Here is a 27,555-nt window from a genome sequence, read left to right as displayed (position 1 = left end):
ATTTTGATAAGTGTGAGTGCATTATGAATAGCTTTTGAGGACTCTGAGCAAAGAACTGGCATGTCTTTCTCTACCTCCACAGAAGAAAATGGTTAATACCAACTTTACAACATTGGCCTGCCATATGAGGGAGCAATACAGCTGTGGTTAAATATGCCTTAGTCATCTGCAAACTTTCAGATCCATGAAAACTGATAGAGAGTTCTTATGCATTATACCAAAATGGACAGGTTATTTGAAGGTGGTCATCACTAAATATGGAAGGAGTACTCCCATAAAGTAGAAGTAAAATTTTGGAGTTTGTATTAAACTGAATCTTGAGGCTGTATACAAGTTTGTTGTGTTGAACCTAGCATTTGGTTCCTATGTGGTTTTACCTCTGCATGTTTTGAGTAACCTTTAGATACTTTTTTTTTTAATATTTTATTTTACTTTTGTCCTTGGGGGATTTTCCTGTGACTAGATTTTTGTGTTTAACTTCTGGTGGACCCTTACACAATGACAGAAAGACAGGAAATTATCCAAACCACAGTGTCTCAACTAATTCCTTCCAGCTAGCCATATGCAACATTCTGTTTGAATAACATGGTATTGTGAATGCAAATCATAGTGATAACAGACATGCAGCTAAGCATTTGAGGCAGATACTCTGAAATTACCAGCAGAGCACAAGAGGTTTGTATGTATGAGCAGTTTAAAAAACACTTGTTTGCAAACACCTACTTTCAGTTCCTTTAGCACAAAGAGCTTTGTATGTTTTGCGTCAGTGTCCTTTATTGAATCTTGGGATGCTGATCCATCACTTCTTGTTCAAAGTGCTTTCTTTGTATTCATGGTTTACAGTGAAATCTTCCTATGCTCGTTGCTTCAGTAAAACTTCATTAACTGAATGGCTTGCTTTCTTATCTTTTCCCTTCCTCTCCCTACACAAAAATACCCTAACCTTAAGAACATCAGTTGAGCAGCTGCTTAAAACAAACTAGCTTCACATTGCTTGAAAATCAAGATGTGGTTCTGTTCCAGCCCACTTTCCTCTTCAAAGTTGCTATCTGGTTCGTGTAGGTCAGGTGGAGACATCTGGATACTGTTGTTTGTCATTTTAATCTACTTGCCTTCATCTTCTGTTATACAGAGCTGTATGTGCTTTACATCATGCTTCAAGAGCTCTGTACAATTGAAAAATACCACTGTTTTGATGAAAACACATCTTTGTAAGTGAAGTACTCTGTGGTGATAATGGGCAAATTATCTGGGGAAAAACTGAACTATGTGGATGCTGAAATAGTCCTGCAGTAAATGGTTTTGGGATCTGCATGAGCATGTTGTTTATGTGAAGCCAGCAGCAGGAGGTGTTTGAATAGCTGTTTATAGTTTGTATAGCAGGCTTGTGAGAGGAATTTTATCATGTGGCAATGAGACATCCTTTTTCTGATCTGGAAGCTAGTGTTAGTGTAGATGTTGACTGCTAGTATTTTATGATTTGGTTGGAAACTTGTTTGATCAACAGTCAAGATACTGTCAGTGATGTAAGCAGTTCTTTGAAAGATAAGCACTTCAGGAATGTATTTGTTGCTAAACAAAAAGATAGGTTGTATGCTTGTTGCAAGTCCACGGTGTCTTTTCAGACCTTAGCTCTTTTTTTGCCTTGTTCTGGCAGCCAACTGCCCAGTTTCCCAGGTTACATTCAGCAGTGGTATATTTCCACCTTCAAATCCAAGGACTGCTCTGTGAGCTCTTTTCCTGTTTTCATGGGGATTTTTTTGTGGAAAAGAAGCGGACCAGAGTGAGTTTTCAAAGCACGCTCCAATTATGTCAAGTTGTCATTGCTGCAGCCACTGCCCAGAGTAACTCTTGAACTCTGCAGGCCATGCTCCACTCTTGAGTGGTTACTTTTTGACTTCAGCCCTTTGAAGTTTAGGACTTGTAGAGTATACTTCTGGTTTTGATCTGTAAGCTAGTGTGTTTATGCATTAGCCTTTGCTTGTAAACACTTTGATAATCAGTACTGCAAATGAATTGGATATTAGAGTCCTGAAACCTAGCAGTTTTCTTAAGGAGTCTTCTGCACAGACTATTATTGGAAAGGATAATCAACCTGTATGTATTTAATTGTGAATTATTTTCCTGCAAAATATAGCTTTCTTTTAAGAAGTAGAAAATATTTTGCATTGACATTTTATATTAATAATGCACTGTTAATTGTCTCTTTTTTTTTTGGCACTTAGAGATGGCATGAAATTAGAATGTCATCTTTGTGATATAAACTTTTATTATTGGCTTTTTTAGGTGACATACTTGTTTTCTGTACTTCATTGAGAATCTGATAGAAGTTTGTTCCAGATGAGTGTTTGCTGAATGAGAGCATCTTGAATGCTCCGAATTTGTAGAATATTAATAGCTACTGTTTTCCAAATTCTTTTTTTGTCATTTGCATGTCAGTGTAAGCAAAAGACTTGGCAAAGTTATATGCATTTGGGCTGAAAGTTTTCTGCTTTTAGTGTAGACATCACAAACAATCTCTGCCATAGAACTCTTATACGCTGATTAAACAAGTGGGGGAAAAATTGGGTAAAATATGGAGGTGGAATAAAATTTGTAAATGCTGAGAGGAGAATTTACTTACTGATACTCTTAAGTGAAGGGATGACAGGAGTAGTTGGGAGAGGTGGCAGGCATGGAGTCTTGTAAAATGGTGAAACAGATCTGGTTAGTGTAAAAGAAGAGATTTGGAAGAAGCTTCAGTCACAGCACTACAGAGAAGGTCCCCTAAAAAGTAGTGGAGGTTGTCTGCCTTGCCAGAGGCCTGCAGTTGTTCTTCCAAGCTGGAAGCTTGATCTGTGTATTCTCTGCATGGTTTTTTTCCCACCCTCCCAGGGAACAAAAAGAAAGAGAAGATGGCTAGCTACAGCTTTTAGAATGTATGCATCTATTTGCACAATAGGCAGTCTCAAGGAATAAATCACTATTTTAGATTTTTCCTGAGTGCTTCTCAGTTGCTGGTTTTTCTTTACCTCCCCTTTGCTCCCTAGAACCTTCCTATTCACTCGTGTTATTATCACCTTTGGCTATTCTCCTCCCTCTCTTTTTTTTAAAAAATACATTTATATTTAGAGATACTGTTAGATTCTCATTAGGTACCACCAAGGAAATAATTTTCTTTTTAAAAAATTGTTTCTGGACTTTTGTTGTTCTTTAGCCCCAGGTGACAGCTAAGCACTAATTTGCCACCTGCTTGCTCTCCTCTGGTGGGATGGGGAGAGAATCTGAAGAGTAAAAATGAGAAAACTTGTGGGTTGAGATGGGCAGCTGAAGTAAAGCAAAAGCCTCACACCCAAGCAAAGCAAACCGAGGGATTCACTCCCCACTGCCCGTGGGCAGGCAGGTGTTCAGCCATCCCCAGGAGCACAGGGATCCATCGTGCACAGCAGTTACTTGGGAAGGCAAATGCCATCACTCCAAATGTCCCTGTCTTCCCCCAGCTTTACATGCTGAGCATGATGCCATATGGTATGGGATATCCCTCTGGTCAGTTGAGGTCAGCTGTCCTGGCTCTGTCTCCTCCCAGCTTCTTGTGCACCCCTAGCTTCCTCGCTGGTGGGGTGAGAAGCAGCAAAGGCCTTGGCTCTATGCAAGTGCTGCTCAGCAGTAAAAAACTGCTTTACATTAGCAACACTGTTCCCAGCACAAATCCAAAAAACAGCCCCACTAGCTAAGAAAACGAACTATCCCAGCCAAAACCGGCACAGTTTTGTTCACAGAATTGACATACAACTAATTTTAATTAGTCAAGGGAAAACAATTTAATTATTTTTCCTTAGTATCTTGCACTGTCAGTGCCAGTAGTTTGATTTATGTGTTTGTCTTTGGGGTACAATTTTGCTCAGTAAGTAAACTTACTTAACTGCTGCAAATTCCTGTTGTGTCAGATTAAAAAACCCCTTGCATTCAAATGAGTTTTCTTTAACCAGAGCTGTGGTATACAGTTCTAAACAAAGTCAAAGCACGGGATACCTGTAGTATGTAATCTATGAGGGGAGTATATACTTTTTCAGGGATTTATCAGATATAGAAAGAATTCTGAAAACAAATATATATATATTTAAAAAGAATGTTCTTTTATAATTTGGCAGTGTTTCCCCATTGCAATTCAGACCAAAAAGAAAAAAAGTTTTGAGTGTATTTTGCTCTCTGAATTGAAACCTGTGTTATGTAGTCTAACTAAATGCTGGACACAGGTAGTAGATAAGAAAAAAAACAAGAGCAAATCCTGTGATTGGTAAGTGTGTTTGGGAGCACACTGTAAACTATCAGGGAGACCTCTGCAGAAGTTGGGCCAGGCCTGGTCACAGGTGTGTCAGTGGTGGTAGTAATTTAAAAAAACCCACTGATACAAATCCAGATAGGAAAATCTTGCAAAAGCTTCTTAATCTGATTTTTATGTTACTGCATCTTGGGTTAGATTTAAAAAGTACTCCAATTACCTTTTTTTTTTTTTCCTTTTAAGTAGAATTGCCAAATTTTCCTTGTTTAATGTGGTTCAATGAAGCATTTGAAATTTCAGTTATTTGTAGTTTATAGCATGTCTTTTAATGCAACTGATTAATTTATTCCATTTTTGTGAAGTTTTGTTACTCATAAATGTTTCTACAGAACTTTAAAAAAAACCCACAACGTTTAAGAAAACCCTTGAATAAAGTTGCAAGGAAAAGTGGCTGCACTGCACAGTGCTGCTGACATTTTACATGCATGTGCATTTACATTTTATTTTGAAAAGTGAACAAAGATTCCAAGTCTTTTGTTATAAAAATTCTTTGGCCTTAGTCTGCCCCAGCAGGCTAAGCAGACTCTGTAGGAGTTTCTTTACAAAAGGATTTTTTTTCATTTTGCCTCACAGAAGAGAAACAGATCTTGAAAATAAAATACTGAGCCAGGATTGTTCAGTTCCACACTTCCAACCTGCTTTGGTATATTTTTTTCAGTAATTATCTATATAGCTTCTTAAAAATATGAAGTATATGTTTAGTGTGTAGAGTAATATGAATTTCTTACTGACTGTGTTCTCAGATATATCAAAGGTAGGAATTAAGTTGAATTTTTGAAGAGGCTAGATCTTTGCAATTGATCTCTACTGTTTCAGTATAGACTCTGTAACTGCTAGGGAAGTTTGATCTATGAACCTCAGCTTAAGTTTTAGTGTGGAGTTGGACCTGATGATCCTTATGGGTTTCTGCCAACTTGGTATGTTCTGTGATTCTGTGATAAGCACTAGAGTGCTACAGAGGGTAAAGTAGCATGATTTCTCACATTAGAAATATACCCATGCCCTTGCCTTGGGCAAGAGAAACAATGCCTTCAATTTTATTTGTTTATTTACAGAAAATGGAATAATCAAATCAGACAAGGTATTTGAAGTAATGCTGGCTACTGACCGCTGCCACTATGCAAAATACAACCCTTATATGGATTCTCCGCAGTCTATAGGTAAGAGCATCTTGTAAAAATGATTGAGATTGAAAAAGGCAGTCAGTTATGCAAATTAGAACATATACCTGCTAAGATTGTGAACGTAATCTTTTAAATTTGAAAGCTTTAGTTCTTTATCAGTTTATTCCATACCTTTTAACTAAGTATCAAGTAGATAGACGTTCTGTAGTCAATATTAATATGTGTAAATATGTATTTAATTTTTAAACCACAGCAACTTTTGGTGCACCGGCTGATGTGTAAATACTTCAAAATTGTTTGATTCCAGTTTGTATCGGGAACAGTCTTCATAGAAATGCTTCAGTTGAGATCAATGTGGAGTTTCTTAAACCTTTACATGAGATTTTTTTTTAAATGAAAATAGACTTTCCTTAGAAAAATCTCCTGATGGGACACTTGTTTAGGACAGTTGTTTCACATCCAGATCCCAGTTTCATATTTTCAAGGCAAATGTACTAATGTCTCTTTTTTTTTTTGATTCCTCCCACCCCATTAATCATGAGTGGGGAGAACTATGAATTGTATTAGGATTTTATTAGTTAGATAGGAAGATTCAGATGTCTTTGAAGATACACAAGCTTTTGACTATATATTTCCATAGAAACAAGTATAGGTGTGTGTTCCTCCTTGTTTTCTCATAGGTGTGTGCTGTTTGCAAAATGGATGAGATTGTTTCCAGAAATCTTATGGTCCCCACCACCTCAAACTCTAACAAATCCAGGTTTTTAAGTAGCAGTCAGTGAAAAAGGCATTACATTATTCTGAGACATTGCTTTTCTGAATTCAGCATACTTGTTCCAGCTAAGGCAAAATATAGTGAGACAATGGCGATTGTAACTGAGATCAAGGATAGAATATCTTTTTTTTCTTTTTTTTTTTTCCTGTCCAGAGTTGGCACAGCATAGCTTACAGATGATGTACCTTAGTTCACTTCTAAAGTAGGGTACCTGTGTAACCATTAGTGTATGTGTGTGTAGTGCCCTAAATGAGAACAACAATTGAGGTGTTTCGTTTTACAGTCAGGATGATAAAGATAGTAAGGTTGCCACCTGAACAATGATCAATGCATTCTTCCATTCTCTTGTTTTACAGGTTTCCAAGCAACAATCAGTGCTCCACATATGGTAAGATTTAAAATTACGTGATTAGTATAGGTGACTTCGTAAACATTCAGATGTTTCTGAAATGAAATACTTATTGTAGCAAATGTAATGAGCAGTTGATTGGAGTGATGCTGTTGTGAACTGCCTAGTAGGAGGGAACCAGTACAACTGAGACAGACTTTTCTTGAAGATGCACTGTGCTAAGATGAGGGGTAGTGAACAAAAAACATGCAATATAGGAAATACTGATTAGTTCCTAGGGTGAAAAAGAAAAAAAAAAAACAACCCACCACACTGAGGGTAGTTAAGTACTGGAACAGATTTTGCAGATTGTGGAAATTCTGTCCTTGGATATACAAAGAAGTTGACTAAACAGGGCTCTAAGCAGCCTAATGTAATTTGCCCCTGTGTTGAAAGAGGATTGGGCCACAGGACTTCTAGAGATCCTTTCCAACCTAAATTATTCCAACTCTGTAACTTACGAAAGTACAAGAATTCAGGAGTGGATAACTGACTTTTGTGCAGTAATGCCTTTAATTCTTTGGGCAGGAAAAAAAAAGGAAGAGATGATGTTTTTTTGCAAAGTGGCTTGAGTCCAGGACATTCGTGAGGAATCTAGCACAGACATGATTTTTCTGTGTTTCTTTGAGTTGAGGGACTCATGGAAGTATGTTTTGTTCTTCCAGTGTTTGGAAAGTGTCAAAACCTAGTGAGTCTGCTCCTTTTGACTCAAACCAACTTAGTTGGATAAAAATTTACCTAGGTAGTGATACAAAAAAGCCCAGGAATTTCATATAGAAGAAAGATTTTATTAAAGCAAACCCAGATTAAAAAAAAATAAAAGCTGTGGCTAAGTAAGAAAATAAGTATTAATTATGCTTTCAAAACTCTTAACTCACCCAAGTCATTATCCTTGAATTATCCTATGCTTAGCACTAGTAGTATGTGAAGTCTTAGAGCAAAAAGGAAATGTATCCTTTAAGCAAATGTTTAACAATAAATGTTCGAACACTGTATGTTCTAATTACTTCTGGTTTCCATGTATGATGGATTAAGCTGTAAGAGTGTGGTAATGACTATGTCTGAAATACAAAACCAATTTGTTCTTTAGTAGTGTGTGACCTAAGTTTTAGTTTGTACTGGTCCACCATGTAGGAAAGCATGAAGTGTGTCTGTGTGTGCCACACTTCATGTGTGAACCTGTCTGCCTTTGTTACAGGCAGTCTCTTTTCCTACTCTTTGATTCAGCAAGTGTGCAAGTACCACGAGGTAGTTTTAATAGCCTTTTTCCTTGATGCTCCAAAGCTGCCTTCTTCCCAACTACCCTCTGTCCAAGCATATTCCAGTGTATATGGTGTAATGATAAGCTAAATTCTTTATGGGCCATATACTGCTGGAACAATAAGAACCACCAGACCTGAAGGGAATTGAAAGTGATTTTTGTTGTCTCTCCCAATAACTGTATCTAAATTGAGTGTGTGCTAGAAGCCTGAATAGTCAGGTGAGTTTATATACACCAAAAAAAGAGAAATACATACACACGCACAAAATTTGTGGCTATCGATGAAATGGCAATGATTATATCATGTAGTTAACTCCCCTCCTTTTTTGTAATAGAAAATAATTCTGAAAGGTTTTAACTGAAGTGCTTTGCCCAGAGTCACTGAAGAACACATATTGGGTAAAACAGACCTTAAAATATTTTGAACTTCTCTGTCATCTTCTCTTAGCATGCGTATGCTCTTGAACTTCTGTCTGATCAGTTACATGAAGGAGCCAAAGCACTTGATGTAGGATCTGGAAGTGGAATCCTTACCGCATGCTTTTCACGAATGGTGAGATAACTTGGTTTAGTCACTTGGCCATCAGAACTGCTCAAACTGTATCACAACTGATTTAGATGGGGGGCTGGAAACCCATTCTTTGTACAGTGGGCTGATGTAAGTTTTACAGAAAAAAAAATTAGTCTCCTGGGTTTGATAAATATCCACTTCTTACCCTAGCAGATACTAGCTGTTTGAGTTAAAGGGTCCAGTAAATAATGTGGTGGTGAGAAAACTGCCTAGAGGGGAAAGGGTTTTTTTCTTGATTACATTTTTAGTTGTTGCTTTATAGCCTGGAGGAAGGAGCTGTTTGTCTTGTCCATGGCTATGAGTGTTCTCATTGTGATCAATTGTCACGTCTTCCTGCTATCATGAGAGCTTAGTGAGACCTAAAAGAATCCTATTTCCATATGAAAATATATTGTATGTATATGAATTGTCTTTGAACTTAATTTCTTTTTTCTTGTTACTATATTGCATGAGCATCAGTGTAAGTATCCATTTAACCTTTTCTAAGTTAGATATTATATTCTTTTTACATATTTCCAAGTAACTTAATCTTTGATTGTTCAATCTGTATGTAGGGGTTTCTATGGTGTTCCGCCCCGTCTTACATCAGGAAAAAGAAGATTTAAATTGGTTTATGATGACTGTAACTACAGTACTGTTAGAATAATTTCTGTAATGGAATATAATCATTTCTTCTTTCTCCATTCCAGGAATTTATCATTGTTTTATAATTAGAAGATACCTCAAACAGCCAACTAGATTTTTTTGTCTTTGAGAACTTAGTTTGGAATAGGGTGATAAATTCTCGTGTAGGTTGTTTTGCTACTTAGTCTTCTGTTTTCAAGCACAGATCTGTTGATTCTGCAATTTCTGCTGTCCTGTGTTAAGAATTAGATAAGAATGTTTAGGACTAGGCAATGCATTAGTGAAAGTATTTAGGTATTTTAAATGTTAGCTGCAATATTAAAAAAAAGTCATTGAAATAAATTAACCAAGCTGCAGTTTAGAGGAAATCATAAATGTCACTTATTCGTCTTGCTATCTATTATTTTTGGTCTAACTTTGTAGTCAATAATTAAGTGTTAGTAACATACATGGGAACTCCAATCCTAAAAGTGTTAACTTTTGTGAAAGTTATGTGTATTTCTCATTAAAAGTTATGAATGCATAGAGGAATAACCATTTTTAGATGAGGCATGATAAGATGTGGCTGTGCAATTTTTTTCTTCTAAGAGGCCTATATAAAAATAGGTGTAAATGTCTCTAGAGAAATTAGAATCACCACAGAAAATTTCTCTCCAATTTTGCTCAAGTAAATCACACCATCTTTTTATTGCCATGTGAACATCATGTTGCCCTTCTGAATCTGCCTTGGTTGTAAGCAGTGGAATGCCTTGCAGGCATTGTGTTGTGAAACGTTGGATAAATGCTTTTGTTCTGTTTGGTAGCGTTGTTACTGTGCAGTGCGGGTCTTGCTTCATCCACTTGAATGAATGTAGCTGGGACAATATGTATTGCTCTGTCTTTCTCTGTAAAGTTCTTTCTAACAGTAACAAAAGCTTGAAAGAAGGGCATTATGGGGAGCGATGGTAAAGTGCTATCAAAATCCAGCTGGGGAAGTGCTCATGTGCATGTTACTTCTCGGTCTACTAGACACCTAGAATGAATAGCTCATGTTTGTGGCACAAGTACCCGAGTGCATGTTGATGTCATGACAGCTTTACTCCTGTGATGATGGTCTCATTTGTGGTACTTATATGAAAGCTTTATGTTTACTTAGACCAGTAAAGCATCTTCCAGATTTTTGTTTGGATTTGTATGTTAAACTGCTGTGGTAAAGTTATCTGCATAGCATAACAACTTAAGTTTATTCACTTTTAAAGGTTGCTGGCAAATCAAATTAATTTTAGTTTTCATTCTGTAAGTGCTGGAATTCTAAAGAGAGTGGGATATATTTTTATTCCACATAGACCACGGGGATCTCAAAACTTGTGCCGTTTTGCTATTTTCTCAGCCGCACACATTTTGAAGTTCCAGGGTAATAGCAAGAGGTAATTGATGAGGAATCAGAAATGGGCCGTGACATACAACAGGAGGTTGTCTTATTTTATACCAGGCTATTTTGTGCTATGACTGTTTTGCTAAATTTTAATTTCTGATGTTACCAGAATCTTTCCCAGCTTCTGCTACAACTGACTGCCAGGCGTTCCTCTGAATAGTAACTTGTGGTTGTCATAGGGAAAGCTTGCCAGGTGTTGCTCTATTTGAAAGGCTAGGCTTGTGATCTTCCACTTGAAGAGATAACACTGCTTTTTGGATGTTTTTAACATAGGACTTGTCCAGAACAAAACAGGGAAAAAATCACCATTATATTGATAATTAGTTATTTTCCAGATCTTACTTGATAACCAGTTATTAATTTTCCAGGTCTTAAGAACATTGAAATGTAAGATGCAGAAATATAACGAATGCGTTCAAATGTCTCCAAAGACAAACTTGTATGACAACATTGCCTTCAAGGATATATGTGTCATTGTGTTCTTTGGCCTTGATCCTGTTAAAAATGGTCAGGTTTTAAGATTTGGATTCCTTTTTTTCTCTCTCCAAAGTTGGAATAGTATTTCTGGAATAGACACAATTCTGGAAGAAAAGCCTGTACTGGAGAAGTTTTTGTTAGTAAGCCTTTTTTCCCTGCAGAGTACACAGGTGGTTTGTGGCCTTTTATGAATTTGGAGCTCTCAGAAGTTCCACTCTTCCTGTGGAAGAGAGCTGTGAATCTGAAAGTAGATTCATGAATGCAAGGGTAGGGGGAAAGTAGTTTGTCCCTGATTAATTGCTGCATTTGCCTCTGAAATAGGACTCCTGAGATGACTTAGAACAAAATCAGTTTTATTTAGTCTTTGTCCTTGAAGTTACTACTTTCTATTGCTGGTAATGTAGACACTCTTGATCCTAAAAGTTCAGAGGAGAAAACTCTAATCTGTATTAATAGTGTAACTTAATTGAATCACATCTCAAAAAGCTGACAATGACAAGCATTTATAAGATTGTACAGAGAAACTATAATTACCAGTTGCCTCTAGCAGTCGGGATGTGTCATTCTAAGCAGTAGTTTTAATAACATTGGAAAAACATAATACCACATTACTGCTGTTTGGTTTGGTGTTTTTTTTTTTAATTTTAGAGAAATGGGCTCAGAGATAGAAAAACTTATTCTATAAATAAACCACAACTAGCAGAAATTACTCAACTTTATATTTTTATTCCAGGTTGGTCCCAAAGGACAAGTTGTAGGAATTGATCATATCAAAGAACTAGTAGATGACTCAATAAATAATGTCAAAAAAGATGATCCCACATTGCTGTCTTCAGGAAGAGTGAAACTGATTGGTGAGCATCAGACTGATATACTTACTAATTAAACTGGTATTCTTTCTAGCAGCTGGTTGAAACTGACTGGAATTGGATGTGGTTTTAAAAAAAATCTAATTTAAGAAGTTAAACCAAAGAAAGAAGATCCAAATGGAAATTTAAAAATCCAAGTTGTCTTTAGGCCTTTGAAAAATATCAACTTCAACAGTTTTGAGAATATAACTTCTGGCAATCTTAGAGTATGTAATCATTCTATTGGAGAAACTTGAGGGCAGAGTTTTCTGATGAAAATACTTTATATGCTGAAGGTCTGTCATATTAAACTTGCTATTTAAAATTGGGTTTGAATACATAACTTAATTACTATTTTGATTCTTGGTCTTTTTTCCTTAAATGAGGGACTTTTCAAAATATTTTTTTTAAATAAGCCAATCAACACAAGTACTTGTTCACATTTATAAAATTGCAGTGTCCCTCACTGAGAATACTTGTGCCTTAACTTCTCTTCCAAAAAGGTTTACTGAGATTTTTGGGGCTGGAGAGGGGGAATAGGAAGCTAATTTCCATTGTTGCTGTACAAGAGTAATTTGGACTAATGCTCCTGGTTTTACCTGAAAACAACTCTGCTCTTATGAGCATAGAATTGTAAGTAAACAGCATCATCTGTATTATATTTGACTGTGTAGCGGGGTTGACTAAAAGAATTCTGTTGTGAGGTACCTTGAAAAAACAAATAGATGAACAAGTAGCCCTTCTGTGAATTAGGTGGAGAAGGATGTTTCAACTGTGTTGAATTCCTGGCAGTTCTTTGAGGTGAAGCTAAAATCCAGGCAGAGCTGTTTTTTCAAACAAACAAAACCCACCCAAACACACCCCACCTCTCCAACCACACAAACATAAAAAAAACACTGAAAGCACAGGTTGATTGCTGAGGAAGGGAACTGTGTAAATTAAGACTGGGCAAGTCAGTTGCTGGCTTTTGACAAGTATGCTTCAAACATTCTCCATTTGCATTGTTACCCCTCAGACATGCCATAACTGTATTTCAGAAGCACCGACACTGTCTTGGGGTGTCTCACTAACAGAACTGCACTGAGAACTCAGGCAATGGGTATTCTTAGGGTATGTCTATGTTAGCTTGTGTAGTTTGGGGTTGGTTTGGGGGAAAGGTGTTTGGGGGAAAGGTGTTTGTAGTTTGTTTGGGTTTTTTTTTATTCTTAAAATCAACTGCTTCTGCTTACCACACTTCGGGTCACATAGCAGTACTCCTGGAGAGCACAAATTTGATTCCTGTTCATGAGACTAGACTGAATTGTGTGCTCCAAGAAGCAACCCAATTTGTTTGATCTGTTAATGGATATTGAGCCAGTAAGACTGGAACTAGACTAGAGAAGTCATTCTGAAATGCGTATGTTGCATGGACATCAGGTTCTCAGCAAAAACTGTTTTGCTGTACAGATCTGCTTCTATTGTACTGTGCTATTTGCTGATGCAGACATAGCTAGAGGGGATGAGGGTATTCTAGCCACTGTGAAACAGCTTTCTTCTGTTTCTGTGCTCATGCTACAGACCTGGGTGTAACAGGTCTGCATAGAAACACTGAGGGCTTGAGTACCATGATTAGCAAATCAAGTCTTCAAAAAGAAGCTACAAAACTTTGTGTCAGAAAATCATGACACTATTTCCCTCCCATCTCCACCTCGTACCCACCACCATGATTACTTCATTAACAGGCTGCATGTAACTGGAAATCTCGGTAGGGTGGGTGATGTTATTTGGGATTAGGCACAGGCTCAAAATCAGGTCTGTTGTTTCTTTTCCCTTGGACATTGAATAGTGTAAGAATTTGTATCATGTTGAATATAAAAATGCCAACTTTTTAAATCTTCTGGATATCTAAAAGTATGTTCCCATTATGGGTGGAGATATACCTGACAGCTGTTGCCAGGAGAATTTATGTGGATGTTAGAAGAAGCATGTTGTCCTTGATGCATATAAATGAGCATGATTTTGGGGGAGATGGGGGGCGGGGGGAGGGAGGATGTCTGTGTGCTGATTCTGAAGATAGCAGCTTTGGTTTGGATTACTGAGTCTAAGAGCAAAGGGTTTAGATGTTTTGGGTCCTTTTTACCACTGTCAGTGAAGTGATAAGATGTGCAGAAGTGACATTCAGACTTCTCTGGACAGTGCACAAGGAACACTTAAGAATACACACATTCTTCATTAAGGAACAGGAGTGGTTTCTTTCCCAGCTGTTTCCTAAACTTAGCAATCTCTTCTTTGCCAGCAGTACTAGAGACCACTGCTTCTAATGCCTACTGCTGCACCTTAGGGCCTGAAGGTTTGTCTCCCTGTGCAGCTAACATCATTCAAAGCAGTATCTATGTTTAAGCTAAAGCAGTCTTTCTCCACTGCCTTCTCTAATGGAACAGTGGCTTGGTGCAGTACCACACTGTTACGGCCTCTTCAGAGGAGGTGTACAATGCTACTAAGCAAATACAAATTTTATACTTGACTGCATTCAAGCGGTTATTCCAGTAGAATCCACCTTGGCAGAGTCAGAGAGATTAAGCTCTAGAAATAATGGAACTTCCATCTTTCTTACTGGCAACAGTAGTAAAAGCTGATAGTGGAATTGGTAATCAATAGGCATGGCTTCTCTTGAAGCATTGGAAGTTCTTGCTTGGCAGCCTGTGCCTGTGGCCCTTGGTTGGAGCTTGTGCTGGTCAGAATTGATGATAGAGAAAGTAAGTCACTGAGCTTTAAGGGGCTTCTCAGCTACTGGGGAAACATGCTCTATAGAAGGTCCTTGCAGGGTCTTGTTTCAGGACCTAATATGAAAGATGACAAACTCCCCAATTTGTTTAATCATTTCAAGGAGCTGTCCACATCTTCCTGTACACTCTTGAATTCTTAAGAGTGATATTATACTCCAGGTGTCTTCTGAGGTCAAATCAAACCTGCTGTGGCCACCATGTATTTTTCTTACCTTGTGACTTGTTGGAAGGCAAAAGCTGACAAATTTTCAGCCTCTGGCAGGGGCTTAGAACTGCTTTTGACTCATTCAGCCTTTTAATTAACCTGTGATAACAGTGATTGCACAGGAGTCAAAGCTGTCTGAAGACCCCAGGAAACCCCAAACAACTACTTGTTCTGAGCAGAGGATTATGTTCATTAAGCCTCCTTGCTTTTTCTTCTTGACTGATTACTGGGACTTCTGCACTCACTGAGTGTGAATTTATGGATGGTTTAGCCTCACTTACTACTACTGTTCCTACATAACTCTAAAGACAGCTTGCCTGACTTGCTCTGAATTTCCTGTTGGCTTCATGTAAAATACTGTGCATGCCACATTCACATCGTCTTCTTTCAAAACTTAACTCATAGTCTAGTTTAGTTTGCTACATTTCAGTGGTTTAAAAATACCCCACATTGTTCCCCTTTTACCCTGAATAACTGGAATGGTATGAGCCATTGGTAATAGGGTACTTCTATGTGGGTTCTCCACCAAAGCTGAAACTGCATTGGTAGCCATCCGAATAAGTTTATTACTCCTAACATCCTCCCAGCAGCCACCTGGAGCTTTAGCCATGGTCTGACCTGTCTATTTGTGTTACTCCAGCAGTTGTCCTCAGGAAGGATAGGGAGACCCATCTGCTGGCAAAGGGGGATGCATTGGGATTAGTGCAGTACTGCATTAGTGTATGAATGTAAGTGTGGACTCTCATTCCAGCTGGTAGTGCAGTTAGAGGTGTGTGGTCCATGTCAATACTTGCTTTATCTGTTCCTCACCATTGGAGTCTTCTGGTACGTGCTTCTGGGATTTAATGCTTGAGACTTGCATTATGTTGGGTGTGGTGTGTGTAAAGGCAAGGCAAAGCTAAGTGTATGCTCTAAGAGGGTAAATGAAGGGAAAGTCACTTGCCTTGGAATGGTAGGGCACATAAATACTTCAGTACCTTTTCTGGGTGGATCACATCCCCTAGGACTTATGCTATAAATCCATGCTTTCTAATTTCAGGTGCTTCAGTAAGATTTCATATCTTTGTAAGTGTGTGTGTGCATATAAGGGGTTTTGTTGCATCTATTTTACAATTGTGCTAACATTCTTAAACTGACTTCATCACACTATTACTGCTCAGCAGAACTATAGCTGAAATCCGAGCATAGTGTTCTGTCTACCTATAGATATGGCAGATGAGCTGTTTTCTCCCCTCCTTTTGGAAATGTTAAGAAAAAATGTGTTTTCTTGCAGTGGGAGACGGAAGAATGGGATATGCAGAGGAAGCTCCCTATGATGCAATTCATGTAGGAGCTGCAGCACCAGTTGTGCCCCAAGCAGTAAGCCTTTATTTTTTGTGTGTGTAACTGTAAAGAACATTTTACACATGTCCATATATATAATATGTAAAATACTTGGTAGACTTGCACTGCTGGGAGTATCAGGGGAAGGGTAGTATTACTGTACAGTGTGGTTTCTTTGTTTCTATTATAATTTGGCTTATGGTTGTTTTTCAAAAGCTGTATGTTCTAATAACTCTCCTCTAAACATATTTTAAAATTACTTGTGTACAACCCTCTATACAACAATGAACTGGAGCATTTTATTTTATAAATTAATTTGGTTTTATCAAACACTGAATTACAAAGTCTAAGTATTTACTTCCCAGGTTCCAAGGCACTAAGCCTGTTGGAAAAGTAATGTGATCAGCTGGAAGTACAAACAATGTGTGTGTGTGGCTTTCAGAGAAGCTGAAGAGTACCTAGGCACTTCAGAGTGTGCATACATGAAGTCCACTCTTGCAGATAGGATTAAATATTTTTCCTCCTTCTTTCACCTGGCATAGTTTTGATATGCTAGATTCCATTTAAAGGTTTTTTTTAATCTAAATTTTAATCAGGGATAGTGAAGGACTGGAGATTTGAGGTGCTATAAACTAGTTAACTATTTCCAGAAATTAGCAGCTGTTTTTTGTTTGGTTGAGAGGTTTTTTTCAGTTGGATTGTTCCCAGCAAAGTGTTGACAGATGACAATTTAAATGGTAATTTTATTAGTGAAGGAAACTGTTCTGAATTGCAATTTTTCTTAGTAACAAGGATTAAGATTTTTTTCATGGTTTCTGGGAAGTACTGAATTTTCCTTGAGGCCACTGTGATTAGCCACCTCATTTTAATTAGGAAAGCATTTCTCTCCCATACTCTGTTACTTGTCACTTACTTTCATACATTTTAGACTAGTTTCATAAAATACTGTTCTTTTCACAGAATGAAAGATGAGCTGTTGGTTAATGAGTGCATTCTAGACAACTTAAAATTATTCCAGGAAGATAATTTTAAAGAAGTCACAAATCTCAAATCTTATTTTGAGAGCTGAAGGGGAGATCAGTTACCCCAAAAATGTTAGACAGTGGGCTTGTATTGATAATAAGTATCAAAATGGTTAAAACTAGTGATTTAAAAATATTGAATCTACCATAAAAATAACTTGTGATTTATACATTTTTTCCCCTCTTACGTAGCCTGAAACTGCCACCAAGCTGGTAATCCAGTGACTATTTTGCCTCCTTTTGGAATGATATGAAACTGTGAAATGCTTCTGTAATACCCATTGATGTACCGTGTCGTGATACTCTCATTTTCAGTGCACTTTTAAAACAGTAGATAGATAACTGTTGGCAGAGCTATTAATCTAATGTAACAAATTTTGCCTCTGGCTGCTCTGAAGTGGCTGGCTACATTATAACCTCTGTGTTGTGTTCTAGCTTATAGATCAGTTAAAACCCGGCGGAAGATTGATATTACCAGTTGGCCCTGCAGGGGGAAACCAGATGCTCGAACAGTATGACAAACTAGAAGATGGCAGTGTCAAAATGAAGCCTCTGATGGGAGTGATATATGTGCCTTTAACAGATAAAGAGAAGCAGTGGTCCAGGTGGAAGTGATTTTCTGTTCCACTTACTTCTTCCACACACAACACGCAAGGTGAAAGGGTGTGAATTTTAAGCAGATAGACTGCAAGGCCTGCCTTTGCTGCTGTCATTGCTTTCTGCTCCTCCATACCATGAAAAGCGACTCGGTCTGCATTACTACATCACCAAAAGGAGGTTATGCTAAGTTTGAGTTAATTTAAAAGCAGAAGAAAAATATTGCATGTGTTGCACTTTGTCTCTTTTGGACATGTTTTCTTTAGTCTTTGTTGTGTTGAAGTTTCTTATTTGTTGTTTTGAACACAGTATTTTCTAAATTTAAATTTCCCTTCTAACAAACTCCTTGTGACCAGCTTGCCCAGGAATTAGGGTAAAGTGTAAAATACCATTTAAGAATAAATACTGTTTTGTCCTGTAAGTTAGTGGTAATCAGTTGTTCATTTTTTATTTTCCAAAGAGTCACCAATGAAGAAAAACCTTTGTAAAACCCTCATGGGAAATACAGCACACTTCCTGCAGCTTCCAAGTAGCAGGAAGTGGAGAAAGTAATCCCTTCTTCCCTAAGTGTAAAAGTAGTTGAGTAGTGTTCAGAAAAATTTCTCAGGCATGCTGCTAAAAGTCTGTCATCTGTCTCTGATGGGGACATACTTGTGTTTGCCAACGCAGCAGACTCTGAAGGCCTTTCTAGAGGTAGTAAACCTTCCAATTTGCTGAATTGAATGGCCAGTTGCATAGACATAACACAGCTGTCAGCTTAAACCCTGCTAGGCATTAGTATGCGAATGAACAAAGCAGCAGCCCTGTTTTGTGCTTCCTGGCAGAAAATGCCTGTGAATGTATTATCTGTGTTAATGAAGTGCATAGATGTGTATTGAGTTCTGAAAGCAACTTCTGATCTTTATAGCTCCTAAGTTTAGATTTTTGGGGTTTTTCCCCTCATATTCTGGAGTATAGTTTGTAATTTGGGTACATGAATACTTAGAATTTAAGCTATCAAAATGTTAATAAAAAGTACAAACAAAGCGGTTAGCATTACCGCTGCTTACTGAAACCTCATTTCAGTGTTTCCTGAATTACTGTATAGTCACCGCCTACAAATTACTCTTAGAACAACTTTAATGAGTTACTGCTTAATTCAAAGCTTGTGAAGCATGCTCGCTATTCAGATGTTTTGTGTTTGTTATGCAAATCAATACTTTGTCCTTGAATATTGCCAATATTCCCCCAGCATGGTACTTGGGGTTTCCTGCCTCTGGTAAGCCTTCAGTTGTCTTGCTTTGTGGTCAGTTTCCTTCTCTGCCAAATGTGGTGGACTTTTATTTAAATTTGGAGTCCATTTTCTGCTTGCTCCAGGAAAGAGAAGTATTCTTCTGAAGCCTTGCTTTTTCCAGTCAGGCTTTATACATTTTTCTGCATTTTCACCAGCTCTGACTGTAGCAGCAATTCTGGGGTTTTCCATAGCAGCAATGTGTGTTCTTACAATCGGTGCTTACTGAAGGGTTTCTGGAATGGCAGTGGTTAGTTACCCTTGGCTGTAGGTGAAGGTGGAGGTGTGTATTAAGTACTAGAATTCTAAGGTCTTTGCATGACTTCTGTGCAGTTTTGTACTCCGGTTGCTCTGCTGGCCCAGGAAGAAGTAACAGATCGTCTTTGGGCTTTCTTCAGTTATGAGCATCCTAGGGTGGTTCTCCCCAGATTTTCTTAGTGATTTTGTTGTTTTTTTCCTGAAATAATACTTTATTCATTTTTAACTTAATGCAAATTTATATTGTTAACATTTATCAGGAAAGGTAAATGCTCGGCCTGAAGGGTTACTTTGACCATTACAGTGGCATAGAGACTTTCCCTTGTTATGTGCATTTAAATTTGGTTTGGATTTGGACATCTCTGTTAGAGGAAATCTCAGAAGTCAGCTTCCTGTAATGCTTCTTTTTTCTTTAATTTTCCTTTTTGTGAACTGAAGAAAATTCCCATTCCATTCTCAATGAAAACTGTCAGTGCACTGCTGACCTTACAGGAGGTCACACCTGTATTTTTTGTTGCTTTTCCTTATTGGTGAGGCCAAGATGTCAGCATTTGCTATCTATATTAGCATCATCAAAGATGAAAGATGAGTAACTTGCTTTTTGCACTTCCTAGATCATAATTGATCTTTTCTAAGTTGTTGAAGACCTGTGAGCAGAGATCAATTAGAGACTCCTCTGAAAAAGGGCCTGTAGTGTATGAGAGACTATAGTTGCTGTAAATCTAAAATTCATCGAGCTACTCCTAAAAAAGAGGTTTGCTCAAGAATCCTGTGTGTTTAGCTTATCATTCTCTTAGTTCACATTATGCAATTTCATTCTCAATACCAGGTAACTTCACAAAACACAATCAGTAGGCCAGCAGCGTTTTCCTAGGCTAGCAGACCTTCCAGTTTACAAGAGAGAAGCCATATGAATTTTTGCTCAGACATTTACGTGTTGGAGAAGTTAGTACAATTCCTTACTAGGGCTGCAAGGTGCTGCTTATAGAGCAGCACAACAGTGACTTCATCTCTATGTGGTGTTTGTGGCCAAACCGAACTTCAGATGTAAAACTGGAACTTCTAACAAAAGAAAATCTGGACTAGCCGGTAGGAAAAGACTCACTGGATTTTGATAAATTGGTGCTGTGTTGCTAAATAATCTTATTTTGTGAATAATGTTGAATTTCTTTACATTTAGTCAATAATTTTCTAGTTTGTGTTCAGCTGCAGTAGTATTTTTAAGCTCCAGACATTAGTGGAAGTCTTATCAGGCGTGACTCCGTGAGACATCTGGAAGTAGAATATTACACCAGAACCTTATTGCTGGTACAAAGTGAAATGGATTAATGTACCAGATATCCTGTGGTAGGTGCCCACTTACGTCATTATTGTAGAATCACAGACTGGTTTGGGTTGGAAGGGACCTCAAAGCCCACCTAGCTCCAACCCCCTGCCATGGGCAGGGACACCCTCCACCAGACCAGGTTGCCCAAAGCGCATCCAGCCTGGCCTTGAACACCGCCAGGGAGGGGTAGCCACAGCTGCTCTGGGCAGCCTCTGCCAGGGCCTCACTGCCCTCACAGGGGAGAATTGCTTCCTAATATCTAATCTAAACCTCCTCTCCTTCAGCCTAAGGCTGTTGCCACTTGTCCTGTCAATACATGCCCTGACAAACAGTCCCTATCCAGCTTTCCTGTATGACCCGTTTTTGGTACTAGAAGGCTTCAGTAAGGTCTCCCTGGAGCCTTCTCTTCTCCAGGCTGAACAAGCCCAACTATCTCAGCCTGTCTTCATAGGAGAGGTGCTCCAGCCACCTGATCACTTCTGTGGCCTCTTTTGGACTCACTCTGAGGCACATACCTGTCTTGTACTGGGGGCCCCAGAGCTGGACACAGTACTCCAGGCAGGGTCTTGTGAGAGCGGAGTAGAGGGGGAGAATCGCCTCCCTTGACCTGCTGGTCATGCTTCTTTTGCTGCTGGTGAGGATGTTTATCCTCTCACATAAAACTTCCCAATTACTATTTTTTTTTTGTTTCTGGTAACTAAGGAGGAAAGAAGACCTCTTGTGCCACACAGTGGAGAACACAGCTTATTGATTGCCTTACTGGCAGTGTAAAATGGGATCTCTCAGGTTTTACTTATCTGTGAGATTTCACTTGCTGCTTATATGGAAAGACAATTTAAAGAAAATAACAATGTAAAGAGTTAGCTTAGCCATGAGTCTCATTTGCAATCACAGATTTTATTTCTGAAAAGGCAGCTGTTTTAAAGAGTTAACAATATACTTTTTAAACTTAAAATATTGTATTAGTAGCAGTTATTTGTAAATGTCATGCTAAATTCATATTTGCTAATAGAATTCAAAATTATAATGTCAGTATACCCTTTCTGAGCAAAAAACCACAATGACTAGACTGGGGCTGTTAGTGTTTCCTACTTTCTTTACACAAAACATGATTAAGCACCCTTTTGGAAAAACTGTTTATCAAGAAATAGTTTAGTATGTTTCTACTTAAAACTCTTACTCAGTGTTTCAAGTGCCGCCAGTGAGCTAGTTGTCTGAGTTCAGTTGAGATAGTCAGGAATTGTTTGCCCAGAATTCCTTTGGCTGTGCATACTAATAATTACTATTATTTTACTTCAGCAAAAAGAATGTCTGCACAAAATATTTTAGTTTAAATTTAAAATGTATGTATTATGCTGCAAGTCCAAATATTGCATCTAGTTACTTTAAAATTACAAAGAAAAATAATTTGCTGCTGAAACAGCAATACTGAAATTCAGTGTGTATCCCAATATGAATTAGAAATACAGTATCAGGAATGACACCATATTTTTCATAGATGAATGATGTATGAAAAAGAGAAAGTGAAACGATGCCTAATGACAAGAAAATTGAAGTGAATTGAAAAGAGTGAGTTACAAATCTTAGAAACTTACAAATGCTTGTTCAAGTATTTAATTTGAACACCTTCCACCAAAGAGGTGGAGACAGTTCACAAAGCTTCATGGCTTTCCTGGGTCCCAAATGTCTGTTATTTCTTACTGTTAATAAGATCTATGGGTTTTTTTTTTTCCCATACTGAACTCTGACATTTACCTGCAATGTTACTTATTAGATTTCTCTGACAATGTTGCTTGTTAGTTGTGAGATATTCCCAATGGGAATGTGAAATATTCCTGTATATGTCTTTCCCTACCAGTAAACCAAAGTTTTCCAAACTTTCTTAAATTTATTTTTAGAATCATAATAGTTTTGATCTAATGACTTTTGAAATTTTCTTTGACTTCAGCTTCTGAAGTTACTTTGATGCCTCAATTGACAACATCTGATGAGTGATTCCCTTGCTGGAATTCCAGGGGCCTGAGAAAGGACTTGTGATGACTTAAAACCTAAATATATGTACGCTTACTAAGTGGGAGCTAGTAAGCACATTGGAAGGAGGTTGTATGTGAAGGTGCTGGGAAATTACATGGGTTGTGTAAGAATGACAGCAAATAGTCACGGCCAGAAAAAGGGAGAAAACCACAAGTTAATTAGTAGATCTTTCCTATGGCTCTAGAGGACAGCAGGATATTTTTACCAATGAAACAGTAGTCATCTTTTGAGTCTCCTGTGAAGCTTTGTAGCAGGATAGATCTCTCTATCACTGGAGGATAGGACAGGATCCTGGTTTTTGCCAGTAGTTGCAACTTGGCAGGATTTATAGCTTGGCAGCTTCTGTTCCGTCCATCTGAAGTTCAGATGCTGCTTTGCAACGTCGAAGTCTGTGAGCTGTTCACACTAGTTGCAAAGCTGAGAACCATTACCCTGCCTGATGGTCTAAGAGTTTGCTGTGACTTTCTCATATATGTAATTAAACTCAGCTTCTCATAATAGAAAAGAAATGCTGCATCATGGATTGTTTGGGGCTGGCATGCCATGTTTAGATGAAGTAGTGAAGTGAGTGGGAAAATCTGTTGAGGGAGGCAGATGCCCTTAATACAGTAAATGTTCTAATAAGCAGAATATTAAAATCTTTATTTTGAAGGTAACACCTAGGATACACGTAACTTACAGGTTATTACTTGGTCAGGAATAGCTTAAAACAATGCAAACATTAGCTTGTTAACAATGCTTATTTGAAAACTAAGTGCAGATACTATTTTGTCACAGGAAAAAAACACCCCACGCTTCAATACATGAAGTGCCCTAGCAACACTAGGCAAAAGCCTTGCCAACATCTGTGGCTGGGTAAAATGACCATGTTGAATATTTTTGGAGTAAATACGGCATTTTTCTGAGGCTTATAATTTCTTGAGGATCTCGCTTGGGTTTAAAGGATTAAGGAGTATTTCTCACCGTAAGAGGCCAGGCTTTTACAAAGCTATGAGAGTGTACGGTAGGAATCAAGATGAAAATCACATCAGCAATTAGGCATAAGAGACTAAACTGGCAAAGCAGTGCTCATTCCTTGCATATGCTTTCTGAAGTTGTAAATACTAACTGATGATACAGCTCCTAGAAGCATTAAGGATGAATGAAGTGCTTGTCCTAAATTCACCAGCACTGCATTTTAAACTATCAGATGTTAATTTATTTTTATCTGTTTAAAGTAAGCAAACACCCATACTGTGAAATAGGCAAATATGGAGAACCTCCAAACCTGTGGCTATAAACAGATTTATTTTTTTTAGCCCTGCCAAGATGTGTTCTTTTCCCTTCTGCTTTTTTTTCTGCTGTCTGTGATGACTGCAGCGCTCTGAAGCCGTGTAATTGGAACCTCACTGTTAGAAGGCAGTGCAAAGTGCAAAGAATGCAAATATTTGTCACTAACAAATCACAAGGTGTGCATCCCGGCTGCATTGGATGGAAAACGAGTCATTTAAGCACTAGTTGCAACAGCCTTTTCTGTCGCTTTGGAAATGTTTTGCATGCTCATCCCATGCCGTGTGGTTCCTGGAGGATAACGCCCTTGGTACTTGAAAGCTTTTGCTTGTGTGCATGTAGCAGTGTATTTCGTGGGTTAGTTTGCACGGTGGTGGGAAACACTATTGTGTACTGAGCCAGCAATCACATCAGCCAAGTTTTTCTTAATTCGGGCAGTGTTTGCTGAGGGCGATGCATCTACTCAAAGAAAAACTGCAGCAAGCCATTGTGAGTTACAGATCGTTTGTGCCTTGGGAGGGGCGAGGGGGGAAGTAAACTTCTGTTTGAGTTTTCTGCCATTCCTAACGGCACAGCACACAGCTTTCAGACTTGAGGGACGTTTTGCATTGAAGTTAATGCTTTAGAAATCTTTAAACAAATCCCCAATGTCTGGTAATCTCACTGTTGGAATAAGGGGTCTGTGGGCTTTCTGTTTCCACGTGTTTTAAATGTCCCTCAGGAACAAAAGCCCACATTCTTCTAGATTTCTCCTAGTGATTCAGAGACACCTTGTGGTGCATCCTTTCTCCTCCCTGAATCGCCTTTCAACACGCACCCCTCCTGTGCCCCCCCTCCCGTACCCTAGTCCCGATTTAGCACCATTCCTTCATGAGCTAATTGAGCTCCTCTATGAAATAACACAGGCGGTACAAACTGTGTGACGCTGATGTAAGGACGTGTTCCTAGCTCTCCTGAGAGGCTGTAGCTGAAGCTAACCTTGCCTGTTGGCAGCTACAGAGAATGCTTTTAGCCAACACCCTCTCTAGTAAGTTGGCTCGGTTCCTTGCTGGCACGCTGCCAGCAGTTGGGATGACAGGTAGCTGTGTAACTAGCTCTGTGGTGCGGGGGATGTTCATGTAAGCAAACGGTCCATTAAATGTAAAGTAGAGGGACCCATGTTTCACCATACATCACATAATAGTATGAGATGATATGGGATTGCTGTTGCCTTTCCTTTGGTTGGTTTTTGTGCTGTTTTTTGTGGGTTTGTGGTTTTTTTTTTTTCTTAAACAACTTCTGAGGTTTTGCTGATATGCTTGAGCACTTAAATGCAATCTGATTCAGTATCAAAACTTTTCAAATATGATTTCCAAGGGCAGGAGAAACATAACTGCGTGTGTTTTCTTTCTACAGGGATGAATTGTAAAGGCTACGTCATCTTGACCCAAACATAGTGTTACAGTGGACTGCTCATCTCCAGTTCTAAAAGCTTTTTGAAAACCAACAGCATTGCAGCTTGTTTTGGACTTTGTTATACTGTTGTTATCAGCATGGAAAAGCGTGGTGTTTGTTTTATTTTTTTAGATGCTCAAGGCAAATCAGATAAAGAAATGGTGGAAAGTTCTATGTGGGCACTGTTTTATTTAACATGCCTTTATTTTACTTTCATCTGTTCAAAGTGAAGTTCTGCAAAACTGCAGGTGAAGATCTCTAGCTTGTGAACTCTAATTTTGACGGGGGTACTTGAACACTCACTTCTCTCGGCTCCTGTGTCCCTTGGTAAAACTGCTTCTGTGCACCTTATGACACTACGTAGGTAATACCAGGTTTTCTGTGTTCCAATGTCTGCTAGATGCTACTAAAAGGAAATGAACTTCCTTTTAAGCTTTTGACATGGTGTCATAGACTAGCATGTAGTAGATACAATCAGCTGCTTGATTACCTTAAAACCAGGCATTTGTACATATTAAACTTCAAGACATCGGAGGTGGGTGGCTGCTCTTACCAAATATTGCTGTTGGGGTTGGATATAACAGATGTGGATTTCCCCTTCTAAAATTAACTAATGGAGTCTTGAAATTCTGTTTTGGTTTACTGCTCACTACTGATGCCATGCACATGGATTTAAATCCCTAAGTATGATGTAAGCTGTGTCCCAGCCACTGAACAGTTTGTGCAATGCTGCTTTGCCAAATAAAGTTAAAAGCAAAGGGGGGTTGTGTGCTTGTGTGGAAGATCAGGAGTGGGGTGTGGTAGAGCACTGAGATATGGACTGCTAGCTGCTTTATTAAAAAAAATAAATCTCCAATTTGGTTCTGAAAGAAAGTTGCTTTTGACAAAGCCATTTGGTCATTTGCTGTATTAACATTCTCATTTCTCTAACTGTGGGCACCCAGGAAAGAGATCTGGCCTATTTTTTTTTTTTTTAAATTGCTATACCAGGAAAACATGATACATGCAGGAGGAATAATGAATCCTGGGCTCCAAAAGACAGCTAGAGCTGCAATTATTGAGTTTCCAAACAGAGAAGTCGTCAGAAGGCTATAAGCCTTTTTTCTGCCCCAGGTTTTCTGTTTTGGGACTGTAAAATGTCAACAGCAAATGGCAAAGCAGCTCAGTAAGGTGAGCTGCTTTGGGAAGAGGGGGAAGTGTGTCTGGAGTCCTCTTGCTCAGGGTTGAGCAGCCAGGAATGAAATGAAACAGCATGTTATCACTTGGTAAAAAAAGATTATAGAATAAAGTAACTTGTGTAAAACACGCTACCCACAGTGATCACTGCAAAAATACTTGTGGGTGTCTGTGGTGGGAGAGCAATAACTTTGTGGTGGGATAAATCCCTGAAAGCATAAGGGTTAAAATTCAAAGGCTTCCAGTATGAAAGAGGAACATTTTAAATAGCCTTTTGGGGTGGGGTTGGCCCTATTCCTGTGCTTAAAAAAAAAAAGAAATGTATGGTTTAAATTATTTGATGTTTGGAAGTTAATGTACCACCTCCTGACCCGACTGCAGCCTGGGAGCACATACACGAAGATTAAACGTAGAGAGGAGTTGCTGTAGCATGTATTCTAGAAAACACAATTCAGAAGAACCCACTCGCGTCTGACAAATTTGTACTAACCCACAATCAACTGTGAATCTAGTTCTTGGTGTTGAAGTGAAGTATCCTAAATGATGCATGCTAATGTTCAACCTTTTGGTCGCTGTATCATTCAGTTTGAGTTCAGCTTTGTTTCCATCTTCTCACTAAACTAATCAGTTAAACGAAAGGTATGAGCTCAACTGTATCCAAACTCTTGTCTCTGGACGCAGTGTAATAAGCTAGCCTCACTCGGAAGAGGTGGTGGAGCTGAGACCTGGCGACAACCTCTTCTGGGGGGAACCGCTTCGGGAGGTGTCAGACTTCAGGGACCAAGGCTGTCGGGGTGAGCGCACCCGTGCCGCTGAAGGGGTTGCTGATAGACAAGGTAGGAGTATCCGGGAGCAGCGATTAGGAACTGAACAAGGAAAACCCCTCCGTGATGGAGCAATGGTTCTGAAGTACAAACTTCTTGGAGAAGAGGACAAGTTGAAATGCAGAAGACTTGAAGAGCTTGAATAAATGCTGTGTGAACTGTCGGAATTGCTACTTTGCCAAATAAAACCGATTGAGAGGAAGCTGTATCTGGCTGGCTGTTTGGCTTTGGCTACTTGGGGTTTAGGT

The 27,555-nt window shown here is 38.6% G+C and overlaps 1 protein-coding gene across 2 annotated transcripts in view; it reads left to right on the top strand.

Moving 5' to 3' along the window:
* PCMT1 (protein-L-isoaspartate (D-aspartate) O-methyltransferase) overlaps positions 1 to 25,478 on the top strand; it is a gene marked incomplete at its 5' end in the record, with an annotated part of 33,678 nt that extends 8,200 nt beyond the window's left edge. Inside the window, 7 exons of one of the 2 annotated variants that reach the window (XM_084262527.1) lie at positions 5,377 to 5,481; positions 6,577 to 6,608; positions 8,318 to 8,422; positions 11,689 to 11,809; positions 16,047 to 16,132; positions 17,554 to 17,723; positions 25,269 to 25,478. In XM_084262527.1, coding sequence (XP_084118653.1) covers positions 5,377 to 5,481; positions 6,577 to 6,608; positions 8,318 to 8,422; positions 11,689 to 11,809; positions 16,047 to 16,132; positions 17,554 to 17,723; positions 25,269 to 25,281 — 632 coding nt within the window. In that variant the 3' untranslated portion in view covers positions 25,282 to 25,478. Of the gene's footprint in view, positions 1 to 5,376; positions 5,482 to 6,576; positions 6,609 to 8,317; positions 8,423 to 11,688; positions 11,810 to 16,046; positions 16,133 to 17,553; positions 17,774 to 25,268 lie in introns of both variants that reach the window. The other variant, XM_084262528.1, reaches the window with a different exon arrangement.
* Positions 25,479 to 27,555: the final 2,077 nt, after the last annotated feature.

This window comes from Gallinula chloropus (assembly GCF_964237585.1).
Source record: "Gallinula chloropus genome assembly, chromosome: 3".
Taxonomy (NCBI): Eukaryota; Metazoa; Chordata; class Aves; order Gruiformes; family Rallidae; genus Gallinula; species Gallinula chloropus.
This window is presented reverse-complemented; position numbering and strand designations above follow the sequence as displayed.